The following is a 13,706-nucleotide window of genomic DNA, read 5'->3' as shown; positions in this document are numbered from 1 at the left end:
GGGGGCTAGGCCAGGCCAACCAAGGGCGTGGGCTCCCCAGCAGCGCGGCAGGAGCAAGACTTCAGACACAACGGCTGAATGGCCGGTGTTAGCAGGCAGCTGCGTCTACCCAAGGACACTCCAGGCCTGGCTGCCCTGCCCCTGGCCCAGGCTCACCCCCCAGGGGGTTTCCCTCCCCCCAGCCAGGTGAAGTCTGTCAGAGTAAGACCAGGGCACCTCCTGAGGACACTTCTTACAGGGCCAGGCTCTGGCTTTGAGTGCCCTCTAGTGCATCACCCCACAAACTGCAGCCAGGAGCCCAACCGGCAAGCCCTACATTGGGGGCTGCCCCTCGGGCAGAAGCCCAAAGCAGGAACAAGACACCCCACTAGTCCCAGCAGGAAGATGTGGGAGGGGTTACGGATTCTCAGATGGGCTAGTCCTGCTCACCCCCTGCTCCTTGGGAGGCTAAGCAGAGTCGCTATTCTTCCCCACTCAGGCTACTCGGCCTAGGGCCAAGCTGTCACCCCCCCACATACACACACACAGCCCCGACACACACACACACAAACGCACGACGCTGGGCCACATGACACCAGTTCTACATTATGAAATTTTATTGCTGACATGCAGGAAGAGTTTTGATGTAGTACAAAAATATGTCTTTATACAAATTTTCTTCTTCATTTTTTACAATAGGATCCTTGTCTACAGCATGTCATATGTCTAATCTACTGAAACCAAACCCAGCAGCTCTCAAACCCTCCCCATGCACTGCCATCTTTTTCCAGTTTCTTTAATTTAAACATGTGATCATTCACTGGTGATTAGCCATTTGCAGGAATACTCAGTATTATACAACTTTGCAGAGTCCCCAGAATATTGCTTTAACTTTGGGAAAAAAATGTAACATGAACAACTTGCGAGCTAGACCGGGAGGACGGATGGGGGGGACGGAGATGGGACAATCCACACAGCGCTCCTGGGCTCCAGCCTGCTGTGAGAACTGTGGAGGGGAAGAGGAACTGGCAAGAATGGGCCGTCAGGCTATCGCCCCATGAGGCGGTGTGCAGTGTCCAGGTCTCGGAAAGTCCTTCCTGCACGGTGCAGGGCAAGCCCACAGGGAAGCCTGCCCGGCAGAGCTGTTATGTGGTGGTTGGCTGATATTTTTGAACAGCCGATGGCAGGGGGCGCCACATGCCAGCTCTCTTGCTGATGGCACTGAGGGGTAGTGGTGCCACCCCAGTCTGTAGCATCTTTGAACAAAATAAATAAGAGACTAAGACGACTTCAAGCTACTGGCTCATCCTGGCGAGCTTGGCGAGGCTGTTCTAGTCCCTGTTAGTGTTCATAAGTCTAACTTCCTGCACACTGTGAATCTGCTTCAGGGAGTTCGGAGGCAGAACATAATGCCCAAAGCTTACAATTAACCTTCCTGCCAAGGAATCTCAGTTCAGCCCCCGAGTGCATTAACAGGCAGAATCCACTGACAGAGGGCTGCAGATTTAAATACAACTGGGAACATTATCTAAAGACATCTCCAGCCTTTAGGCAAGAGACGGCAACAAGCTACAAATAAATCCCACGAATCACTCCACGCTTGCGCTCACGAACGTAACGGGGGCGCGGAACAACTGGTGCTGGCGACGGGCCCTCAGCTGCTCTACTGGATATCCAGTGACGGGGGGCTCGGCCAGCGAGCACCTGTTCCAGGTACTTGGCAGATGTTGCTACTTCTCAGCACAAACTCCTGTATCTAGTGAGAAGTATTTCTGATTCGGCAACCCTGAGCCCAACCTGCGGCCCGCACAACTCCCACCTCCATGCCAGGGTCCAGGGATTGTCAGCTTCTCACATCTATTATTCCAGCATTTCCTTGCACCTGCCCAGCCAGCTCCCAGCTATCCACACCACTGCTTCACTATGTAGCTCCACTGAAATCAGGTGGTTTCTTTGGTTACCACAACTAGGAAAGAGACCATTACATCACAGCTTATTCCTGTGAGTGCTGCGGGGCTCCAAGCTACGGCTGGGAACAGTGTGTGGTCAGGTCTAGGGGAAAGACCGCATTTGAAAAGCAAAACTGGCTTCTGGGTTAATCAGAAGCCTGGATCGGGCAGCATAGGCCACGGGATCTCTGGTGAGAACAGTTCTCTGGCAAGACAGGCATCCAGTTCACAAAATGAGGCTCAAATGATCTATCCTGTTCTCAACACAGCCCAATGCTTATTTAATGGCATTTGGTGGTGGAAGCTGGGATGTCCCTGTCCACGCTGACTCCCAATGGCTAGACCAGAGGAACAGCACCAGATTCGCATGTCAGGACTGGGATGGCAAGATAAACTAGAGAGCACATACAGTAAAGGCTTTAGCCAACTCTCCCTCTAATTCTACACAGATTATGCTGGGGAACTTTTTCACATTATAACTCATATATTATATCTGTACCACAATGAACGGTGAAAATGCTAACAGATTTAATGCAAATTTACTGCACCTTAGATAAGCTACTGAAAAACAGATTAAATCATATATTCTCGAGAAGCTAAAAGAATCCGTGAAAGGTGAGAGGGGAGTCAGGGCTAAGATGGGCTAAATAGGGTTCTGCAAAACCTCTGAATAAGCCTGGAAAGACTTTATAGACATTTGTAACGCTGGCCTGAAATGGTCATTGGCATCTCACCCTGGTTCTACTGCTCAGGAAGCAGGCTTCATTCCTTAGCTGTTTAAGGTAACCAGGATGTTAATATTCGTATGAAGCTTATTAAAGGCCCAAAGTGCTGTTACTGAGACGCCAGACACCAGCCAGGATTAGACAAAATATATCCAACCTAGGTGTTGTGTTAAAAATAGAACGAAGGTTTCATGCAGATAAGGGGTGGGAGGTTTCAAGAAATTGTTACTTTCATGAAACTCAGATAAAATTAAGCTTATTCAAACCATATGGAGCAAATGCTACCAGCCAACTCTCCATACTGCACACTCAGCCATGGCACTTGCGCCAGCAAACCGATTTCACCCTTAGTAATCTTCTCTCTTCCCAGAGGCTTTGCTCGATCCAGAGAACAGCACAGTTAAAAAGACAGAGGTAGATTAAAAAGTCATGATTAAAAGCAGATTAGTCATCCAGGCTTGGATTTAAAAATGGGAGATTCCAGAAGATGCCAAGAGTTTGCTGCTTCCAAAACTAGCTTTTGAAAAAGTCTTCTCCCTCCAACAGAGCGAGCATGAGTGTGTCCCCCTCAACAGAGCTTGAAGGAGTTGCTACATTATTCTCTATCACAGGGCACAGGTATTGCTGTCGAGCTGTAGTCGCGACGTGAAAGGCAGACTGCAGGATGGTGCTTGTGCTGTTGGATGCGTGGGAAGCTATTTCCGAAGGTATCGCTGGGCCAGGATGGCAGCATCCAAAGGGTTCATGGGCTGGGCATCATGCCCCAGGCGCCTCACGGGTGGGATGTTCCCAAACTGCCGCTTCTGCAGGAAGCTCTTCGCCTCGTGCAGCGTGTTCTTCTCCTCAGCCAGGAGCAGCTGCTGCCTCATGTAATTCTCAAACTCGTACTGTGAGCATTCTTCGGTCACCTTTGCCTGCAGACAACACAGAGTGAGTCAGAGCTGTGGGACTGCCAGTCCCGTGGCAAAGCACGCTTGTGCGCAGCCAGGCGGTGTGAGCCCCTGAGGCCTAGCAGACAAGCTCTCTCTAGCCCTGGCACTCACAGTGCATATATGCGCCTTCACCAATACCCATCTTAGATAGTCCTGAGCTACCAACAAAGCAGCAAAAGAGTTCATCTAACTAAAGCATGCTGGCCTCTGGGCATCCTGTCTACTAACACGGACACGTGCAGGGTTCCCATGCAGTTGCCACCAGGGAAAGGTAGGAATGGGGCACTCATGAGCTGTCCTGCCCACTCAGAGCGGGCATCTCATCCCAGAGCTGCCAGCTACACTTGATCTGGGACTTTGCCACTCTTACGATGAGCCCAGCGAGGTGAGTGGGCCAAGTGGCAGCCAGTTTCCCCAAGGCTAGGAGCGCAGCCCAGGCTGGTTAGTGTGGAGCGGCACGAAGGCTCTAAGGGGCACGCCGGTGCAGCGAGGTCACCAGCCATCGCTTCCCACACAAATGCACTGGCGAAGAGAACAGGATGTTTATTCGCTCTGCAGAACGCACGGAGGTAGTGCGGCTACCACTTCCTGGTTCTCCCCGCAGAGAAGCGGCAACTCTGGGGAGTTCGTTGACACGTGGAAAGTTCAAGCCCAATTGTTAAACAGAAAGCTAAGAGACCAGCAGAGTATGTGCTAGCTGGTACTGCCGGCTGCTTCCTCTGCATAGCCCTGCTGTCATTACCCTGTTGGAAGGCATCAAACAGGGCAAGTACATCTAGGGTAACTGACCACCCCTACAAGCAGGGGTAGTCAATTATTTGTTGCCAGGGTACAAATTTCTTGGTATAGTCCAGGTCCAGATCCCAGAGAAAATAATGATGATGATGATAATAATAAGTAAATAAAAGATGTCAGGGTCCGGTCAAAAGTATCTCGCGGCCTGGATTAGGCCCAGTCCACCTACTGACTACCCCGACCAGTGCCACTGTTACAGACGGAGATCGGAGAGCTAACGCAACCTTCTGCGTTGTGATTCCAGCAATGCTCCCCTCCCTGTTTAGGGGGCGTGCTGTGGAGGGCAAGGGTCCTCCTGACAAGAAGACACAAGGAAAGTGAAGGGACAAGAGAAAGTGGGAGTTGAGGAGAAAGGCAACTGAAGGGGAAGCGTGCTGAGGTCTGGGGGAAAGGAGCTGGCTGTCAGAGCAGGAACAAATTCTCCTATGTGCCCACTCGGCAGGACAGCTGGTTATCTGCCCACCACAATCAAATCCTCCCTATATCTCAACACCGTGTGAAATAAGCTCACCACCACGCTACATTCTTACCTCTTGTGGGGTTTCTGGGTTAGTCACCTGGTCATCAATATCAGGTACCACTTGCAAAGGGCCACTTAGCGAGGACATGGACTGCCTGGGGCGTGTAGAACACAGTGTATTAGCAATTTATGGCACAGACACACCAGAGTCATGAAACACACAGACATGGTACATCCCACCTGCCATGGAGCGCCTCAGTGCGGTCACTGCAGCTCCAGCCAACCAGGCATCTCTAGTGCCCTACTTTATCTAGGTGCCTCGCAGACCACAGCCAAGGAAGACGCTACTTCACACTCTTGGTTTTTGCCAGTGCTCTAAGCAGGACGTGGCACTCTTACCACCTTGTTTAGGCAGAAATGAAAAGAGCCCGTGCTCCAAAACCTGCTGTGCCTGACTGCTGACCCACCGGGTGTCCACTCTAGCTCCAGGCTTAGGGGCACTTCGCAGCAGAGACTCTGCATTGTGCAGCTGGGGAGTCACATGGGGGTAATCTGAATGAATTGCTGGGGTGGGGAGAGGGAAGAGAGAAGAGGCAGGGACTGTTGCTGGAATGGGCCCTTGGCTAGGGGCTGAGACAGAGGAGCTTCCTCCTGCTCAGTACGTGCATAGTTCTAGAGTCAGATTTATCCTTAAATGGCATCCCTGTCCCCCCCATGATTACATACACTAATTTAGAACAAACATCTAACCCGTACCCTTTTCCAGGGATCATGCCTGGTTTTACTTAGTTGGACTTCAGATTGCTGGTTACAATCTGTGGGCCGCCAAAGTCTCAATGGCAACATATTCCTGTTGCACAAGCGAGGTACACCTGGCCCCCAGGAAGCACAAACTCCCCATTCTTCTGAAGCTTGGAGCACTCACCACGATGCTATGATGGAGCAGAGGGATTCCAGTACTTCGGAGGCTGTGAGACGCTGCTGCGGATCCAACACCAGCAGTTTTCGGATCAAGCACACAGTGTTTTCAGAAACCCGCCCATCTCTGCCAGAGAAACATGCCGTCAGAGCAAGACAAAGGCCATGATGGTTACACAGCCCAGAGATTGCTGAATGTGGGAGGAATAGCTGGGGGCTGGTGTGGGGCAGTGGATGGGAGAGCAGGGCAGTGGACAGGAGAGCAGGGGCTGTGCTCTGATTCACCAGAGCTCAAAATTAACTACTGGGTTTGATTTCCTTCCGTTTTATTTCCATGTGTTTCCTTGTTCAAGCTGGGGACAGCAGTGCTAGGGCCTTGCTCACATTTCGAACAAGGTGTCAGAGTACAGTTCCTGCATCCTTGTAGGCCACTGTATGCTGGGACACTTGCACCCAGCACCACTGACCCCCAGTGCCTTTCGCTAGCTGAAGCTCCCACAGCCACTGTTACACGTGCACTAAGGGCTGGGAGCACCAGGGGCTGGGTCACTCACTCAGGGATGGTGTACTCGGCAGCCTTGATTTTGCGGAAGAGCTCCTGAGGTATGCTGTCATAGAAGGGAAACTGGCCGTACAGCATGGTGAAGAGCACCACACCCAGTGCCCACATATCGCTAGGTTTCCCACGATATGGCCGACCTGGAGAGAGGAAGGGACAAAAGCAGGTCACGCGATGCTGCGACCTCGGTGTCTCATTCAGTGTGGCACAGCACAGGAACTGTCTCCCAAGCAAGTTCTTCTTTCAGAATTAGATCAGCATGAGGAGAACCCTTTGGATCCTGAGCTAGCCAGCCACCTTTCAAAGGAGTGTCCATTAAGACAATGCATGCAGTGTGCATGTGAACTCCTCTCTGCAGGACACACACTGATGGGTAAGAAGGCAAGCTGTTCTCTAGCTGAAGCCTTCTCCCATCTGTGGGGAAAAGTTATTTACCACAGGATCTTGAGATTACATTACATTTTCAAGTTCTCATGGCCTGACACCGTGCAGCATTTCACAGGAGCTTGGGATGTGGCTTATCCTGTTCTCTAAAGCTGCAGGTTCATATTCTGGTACTGCTCATGCAGCCCTTCCTTTGCCCGGAAGCAGACAGAATGAGTATCTTGAACCCATCTGGGGTTCCTCTAAAGTCCTGTCTCCTCTACATCCACACCAGGGATGGCCTGGGGGCATTTCTTTTGTTCCCCACTCCACTGCCATGCACTGATGATCAGTGTCCACCACACCAGGTGCTGCAAGTGTTGGGCAAAGTACTCTTGGGTGTGTTTTGCTCCAACTCGGGTTCATAAGGTTCAGAGGAATTTGATTGTTGGCAATAGTGAAACGACAGAAGACTAAAGATCCCTGCAATGAGAAGCGGGGGTGGGGGGCTGGGAAAAGAATCTGGAAAAACATCCACATCAGGTCAGCACCAATCTGAAAGCTACAGGCCCTATCGCCTGGCTGTATAGGACACATCACCATTCATGTGGAGGTGCAGACTCCCAAGCTTGTCACATATGGCTCTGATGCACCCAACTGAGCTGACATGCCTCAGCCCTTACGTGAGATCTGAAATAGTTGGTTGCTGAAGTCTGACATTACGAGGCACAGCTCAGAGAACCTCTCCCCCATGCCTCAGCATCCTGGGAACCCTCCACTGCAGTCCCCATGGCTCTCTGGAATCCGCTAGAGGGAACTGCTGCTTTAGAATCCCTGCAGTCATCTCATCAATCAAGCACGTAAGAGCTTGCAGGAGGTTGAACATTAAGCTCCTGTTGCTGTACCACAGCACAGGATTAAGGGAACGACTTCCGCTGAGTCACCAGTGAGTCACCGCTGCAGCATTCCCTATCGGTACTAATTATTCTTTGCTTTGTGCAGCTCAAGAGGCACCTAACCCCCCTCCTTGCTTGCCGACTTCTCCTGCAGTGACATTTTGTCAGCCATGAAATTCAGCCAATCTCTTAGCAGGAGACAGCTCCTTCGAGAGCCCTAAAACAAGGAGTAATCATCCCTGTGTCTTTAGCTCCCCCTCACCCAGGAATATTAGACATGCAGACAGAGGGAGGCTCCACCACACCAAGAACAGTCTCTTAGAAACTAAATGAACATCTAGTTTGGAAGGAAAATCTGATGGCCTTGGGTCTTGTCTGCTGCCAGGCTCAGAGGATACTGTGGCTAAGGACTGAGTGGTTCCCGAGCTGCATTCTTACTGCAGGCTCCAGCCTGAGTCTCCTGGGTGTGTAGAGCCCAGGCGTGGAAGGGTTACACACACCCTTCCCTTTCACAGGACGGGCTCGGAAGGTGCTCATGCCAGAGGGATGCATCCCAGAACCACAGAGCGCTTTTGCCTGGGTAGGTCTGCCGTCGGTGCCTCAGCTATGGGCTGTCCCAATATACAAGGCTTTATCCTGCAAGGCCCTTAGCATCCTCTATTCCAGGGAAGTCAGTGTGACTGGAGGGTGCCCAGAACCTTGCAGGGCTGGACCTACAGATGTGTCATCCTCAAATTTGGCAACAAGGGAGATTTTAGAAAAGCAAAGAAATGCTCCCAATAGCACTATGCAGCCACGAGTGGCAAGGTCAGGCATGGCCTGGGCCCAGACCGGATTACTGCAGAACCCCACTGATGAGTGAGGAGAAGCCCCAGCTTGTTAAAGCAGGAGGGCTGGAGACAGCAGCAGGGAGTTCCAAGCAGCCTCCATCACAAAGAGCAGCCAGTTTTGCTCAGACTGCCCCAGTGCCCTGAAATGTACTTAACTCACCCCACCCACTTGGGCACAGGAGCTCACAATACCTCGAGAAGCAGGAGAGACCTTACAGGCCTGCACAGCTCTCAGCAGGTTCCTGCCTGCGATTCTCTCTGCACAGAGGCCCTGGGCATTTGCTGGCTTGGGACAGATACTGTGTAACATGGAGCCATGGGGCTTTGCCTTCCGGAGGCTCACTGGGCTCCTCTGTACCAGGCATTGAGGGGAGAGGATAAGATGAACAAAATTAAAAATTTGCCCACCTTTCCCCTGTCCCCCCATCGATCTCTGTACTCGCCCGCAATTGAGTCAAGCAGCAGCCAGGCATGTAGCTAGTCACTACACTCTAGTGCCAAGCTCCACGGCAAACGATGCCCCTGGATTACAGCTGACCAAACAACGCAGGGCTCACTTCTCACATGCTGGCCTGCTACAATGCTAGAGATCTCAGATGTCGCATAAGATAATGACAGGGCCTTAAAACAGACCCTGGAAGGAAGCAGATCAAATGGCCCAGGGATTTCCAGAAGCTGGCTGTATCTCAGGATCAGGGCCTGGACACAGGCAGTGAGGCACCCATGGGAAGCAGACACTCCAGAGAGCTCTCCAATTTCCACCTCACGACTGCGTGGATTTGTCTCTTCCCCCACCCATGCAGGATGAAGCCAGGGAGAAGAGACTTAAGCCTTGCAGGCAGGACTAAGAGGTGCCTGCCGACAGGAAGAACAGACCATGGGGAGAGACAGAGAGGGGAGCCTGTGTCTGCAGGTTTTGCTGCCTCCTGGAACATAAAAAGCCATTTGTATTGATACTTTAAGAGGGGTCCAACAGAGTCCGCAGACCAAGGGAGGTCTCCTAGCAGAAACAGGCAGGTGCCAAAACACACAGAAGTCAAGCTCTCTCAGGGTAGTTGGCAAACACCAGCTTGAGCCAGGCCTTGAACGAGCCAGGGCTGACTCCGAAGCCTTTCAGAAGCAACACTGAACGTCCCGGCTCACTAAGCCCCATTCTCTCTAGGCACAAACAGCTCAGCCGTAGCGGCACAGTCTTGGGATTCCAGCTGGACACGCTGCGATGCACCAGGTACCCTAAACGCTCTAAAGTCGCAGATCACTAGGTACTGGCAGTGCAGTCACTGCCTAGTCAAGCACAACCACCACCTCCTAAGCTGCTGCCGGTTCAGAGGCCGGGACGTTGGCAGAGTCCCTTACCCAGCACAAAGTGCCCACGGGATCTTTAGTTTCCACCAGGGCAGCCCCTGGAGACTAAGCAAAAGGGAGCTGTGTAACATCAAACAGCACAGCCTGGGGCGAGTGCTACTCCTACGGTGTCAGAACTGACTTAGCCCTGGTTCTTGTGTGGGGTGTGCACCCATCACCCAGCTAAGCTGCACAGATCCCTCGTGGGACAGAATTAAGACTGAGAGCACAAGAGCTTGTCTATACATGGAATTCATCAGGGTTCCTGACCAACTCCATGTGTGGACATGCTGATTTCAGAGTCAGAGCATTGTTCCAGTGTAGCTTAACCCAAGAATTACAAACACTCTTCCCTTCCCCTCCCAGTGGAAAACAGACTAGCTCTCATATTAGTGCGTAAGAGGATCTTAGAGGTATGTTACATCTGGGAACAAGGACTAGGCAGAGTTCTCTTCCAGGAACAAGAGCAGCATACAGATAAAACAAAGCTGACTACACAGGCAGGGGCTGTGAACTCCCACTGAGGAAGGAAAGGGATTGCCTACCACTGAGAACGTCTGGGCTGATGTAGGCGGGGCTCCCTCGCTGATCCTTCAGCAGGTCGTCTTCGCTCACTAGGTGCTTTCCAAGACAGAAGTTTGTTATGGTTATTCGGTGAGTCCTGGGGAGGATTACAAGGCATTAGTGAGCAAGGAGAGCCAGGTCAGGAGCCAGACAGTGTTGACTCCCTTGGTTCACACTAAGGCAGAAACAACTATACTTCTTTGCAGGAAGTCAGTAAAACGCCAAGCAAAGGCTAGCTTTACACTGGCAGCCGTGGTTATAAACCCAGCCCATTCTGAAGGAGAGCCGTTCTAAATATGCCAAAACAGGACTTGGCAACGTATTTGCAAGAGGCAAAGTGCCCAGCTGGACCTCTGTGTCGGGCTTTAAAATCTCTGGTTTCAGAGTAGCAGCCATGTTAGTCTGTATTCGCAAAAAGAAAAGGAGAACTTGTGGCACCTTAGAGACTAACCAATTTATTTGAGCATAAGCTTCGTGAGCTACAGCTCACATGCATCCGATGAAGTGAGCTGTAGCTCACGAAAGCTTATGCTCAAATAAATTGGTTAGTCTCTAAGGTGCCACAAGTCCTCCTTTTCTTTTTAAAATCTCTGCCACCTCTTGTGAGCAGTAAGAAATGGCAGCTCTCTCATTTGAGAGGTTGACCCTCTTTCCCCCCACCTCCCCATCATTCCACAGACCCATCTCCAAACAAGCACTACACTGCACCAGGGTTTCACAGCACACAACCAGGCATTCATGGATACTCTTTCCATGAAAGTACCCAGTGTGCAGGCAATGGTTAATCAATAACTAGGGGTTTCTTTAGGGATAACTGTTTCTAGGTAAAGAGGATAAGAACTTTAGATATACACATTTTTCACACTAAAATACCCTTGTTTCTACAGGATTTCCTGATCTGATTTAAGAAATTCTTTCAGAGTTAAGCTCATTATGAAATTAATTACCTCCATGTTACTTTCAACAGTCACTTGAACAATCTAAGAATCTTAACATAAAACTCAAAGGATAGAGGCCAAAGCTACTGTCTGGAAATGACACTATTATACCCTTGGAAAAAGAAAAGGAGTACTCGTGGCACCTTAGAGTCTAAACACCGAGCCTTTTACAGAGCTAGCAAAGCTTGGATCTGCCATCTTTCCACAGCGTGTCTCTTGATATTCCACTTTCAGTCTCTCTTGACAGTAGTCTAATGGGAGTCTCTTGAACATCAGTCTTGTTTCTTAAATAAAAGTAATGAGGAAACTCCCCATTGCCAACCCACACTTGATTTTGTTTGATTCTTCTAATATTTCTGGATTAAGTCAGTCAAAATTATCCATGAAATATTAGAAGAATCAAACAAAATCAAGTGTGGGCTGGCAATGGGGAGTTTCCTCATTACTTTTATTTAAGAAACAAGACTGATGTTCAAGAGACTCCCATTAGACTACTGTCAAGAGAGACTGAAAGTGGAATATCAAGAGACACGCTGTGGAAAGATGGCAGATCCAAGCTTTGCTAGCGCTGTAAAAGGCTCGGTGTTTAGACTGACACAAAGATGTTCAGGGTTGCTTGGCTTTCTTTAGGCACTGAAATCTGATCTGATTTGCGAATGTAGAATCAAGCTGCTGCACTGGCTACTTTGGGGGTGGCTTGAGCTAGCCAGAGGTTTTCATGCAGGGATCTGTTTCCGAGGTGACAACGGCTGCAGTATTTTCATTAACCTAGGAACGCGATGCCTGTGGTCTGGATTTTGTCAAGCAATAGTCAGCCAACTCCACTGCTGCAGCCAACAGAGAAAACATGGGTTTCTACAACAGGCATCTTTCGGTGCCAGAGAACATTTCTGATCAGCCCAAATCACTGGCCCTCTCCACAGCAAACTACTCAAAAGCTTACCTTCCTGCCCAGTTTCAACGGCTCATTGCTGTAGAAGATTCAGTGAGTTTCTCTCTCTTCAGTTAATGGCATTCTTGCCATAAAACTCATTGTTTTTGACAAGAGTAAACCTAGCATATATTTGCTAAAACAGTTCTTTATAGCCAAGCATCTTGGTGTCACTTCAAATGTCTTTCCCTTCTTGCTAGTAAGGGATGCATGTGCGCAAACCTGACTATGGTTTGGTGCCGCTCGCGCCCCCCCGCGGCAGCAGCATGTGACATTTGGAGCAAGGAGCGAGTTCTGCAAGGACCCCTACAGAAGTCTCATTTTGCCTCTTTCCAGCAACCAAATGAGCTAAACAGAAAGCTTATCCTGCAGCTGTGATCATTAAACACAATAGAGGGAATGCAGCTCCTTGCACTGAAAGCCACCAACTGTTGCAGGGGAACAACTGAATTCAGTCAGGGTAGGTAAAGACTTTTCTGTTTGTGTTCAAATAGGAATTGGGGGCTGAGTAGGCTCGTATACGCAGCCAGCATGTGTCTAGAGATTCTGCATGGGAGCAGAAGGCTGGTATTGGGAGAGCTGAGCATAAGACTTTAGATTCCCACAACTTCTCTCTGATCACACCACCCAACAAGAAAACCAGACAGCACCAAATCACCGTCCAGTGAATCAGACCAGCTGCAGGGAAAGATGGTTAAGAAATGTGCCCTCTTGGCCTCTAGCTCAGGGTACAACAGTAGAAGAAATGTGCAAGTGCAGCATGTGTCATTCCTGAAACTGCTTGATATAGAACATCCATCTAATAATCAGCAGTTCAGTAACACACTGACTGCCCAGGCCCCCATAGCCCCAACATGAACTACTGAGAATATGACCACTATTTGCACCCCAAATCAAAGCTTTAGAAATCTGAAACTGGATAAAAGACATCAATTCTGTGCACTTCTGGAAAGTACCTCCAAGGCACGATGCAGGAGACATGGATGGCCAAAGACACATGAAGCTCTAAGAAGAAAATGCTACATGTGGACATTGGAAGCAAGATAGGGACAACACAGTAGCAAGGCAACATAAGATTAGTCTACCAAAATACTTTTAAGCAGCCTTCACAAAGCTAATGGAAGCACATGCAGAAGTGATGCTCAATGAGTGCCCATTTCCCTGACAAAGTTTGGATATAAGTGAGGGTCTGAAATGCTCCACAGCTTGTACGCTGACCACAATATAGACTGTGCAGATGAACTATTGTATGAAGGTGCTGCCATGGGGTAACGAGAAGAGAAGTGGAATAGAAAAGCAGTGTAATCTGAATCAAGTGGAAACACATTCCCCTGGCATCTTGCCAATTCTGGTGAAAGTTGTGACTGATTAAGCTATTTTAAAACATTGTCACTAAAATTTTGAACTCTAAAAGTTACTGTGAAAATCATGTCAGCTTAGTAAAGTGGTAACTCAACAACTTAGATGGCCATTTTACTTTAAACATGTGGATTTTAAACACTGAATGTTGAACTAATAAGTTC

General features: G+C 49.7%; 1 protein-coding gene across 3 annotated transcripts in view; it reads right to left on the bottom strand.

Annotated features, from left to right (window-relative positions):
* Positions 1-580: 580 nt before the first annotated feature.
* STK40 (serine/threonine kinase 40) overlaps positions 581-13,706 on the bottom strand; it is a 43,610-nt gene continuing 30,484 nt past the window's right edge. For all 3 annotated transcript variants that reach the window (XM_077837923.1, XM_077837924.1, XM_077837925.1), the window contains 5 exons: positions 10,296-10,411; positions 6,313-6,457; positions 5,766-5,885; positions 4,911-4,995; positions 581-3,567 (listed from right to left, as the gene is read on the bottom strand). In XM_077837923.1, the coding sequence (XP_077694049.1) occupies positions 3,349-3,567; positions 4,911-4,995; positions 5,766-5,885; positions 6,313-6,457; positions 10,296-10,411 (685 nt within the window). In that variant the 3' untranslated portion in view covers positions 581-3,348. The remainder of the gene's footprint in view (positions 3,568-4,910; positions 4,996-5,765; positions 5,886-6,312; positions 6,458-10,295; positions 10,412-13,706) is intronic.

The sequence above is a fragment of the Eretmochelys imbricata genome, chromosome 19 (genome assembly GCF_965152235.1).
Source record: "Eretmochelys imbricata isolate rEreImb1 chromosome 19, rEreImb1.hap1, whole genome shotgun sequence".
Taxonomy (NCBI): domain Eukaryota; kingdom Metazoa; phylum Chordata; order Testudines; family Cheloniidae; genus Eretmochelys; species Eretmochelys imbricata.
This window is presented reverse-complemented; position numbering and strand designations above follow the sequence as displayed.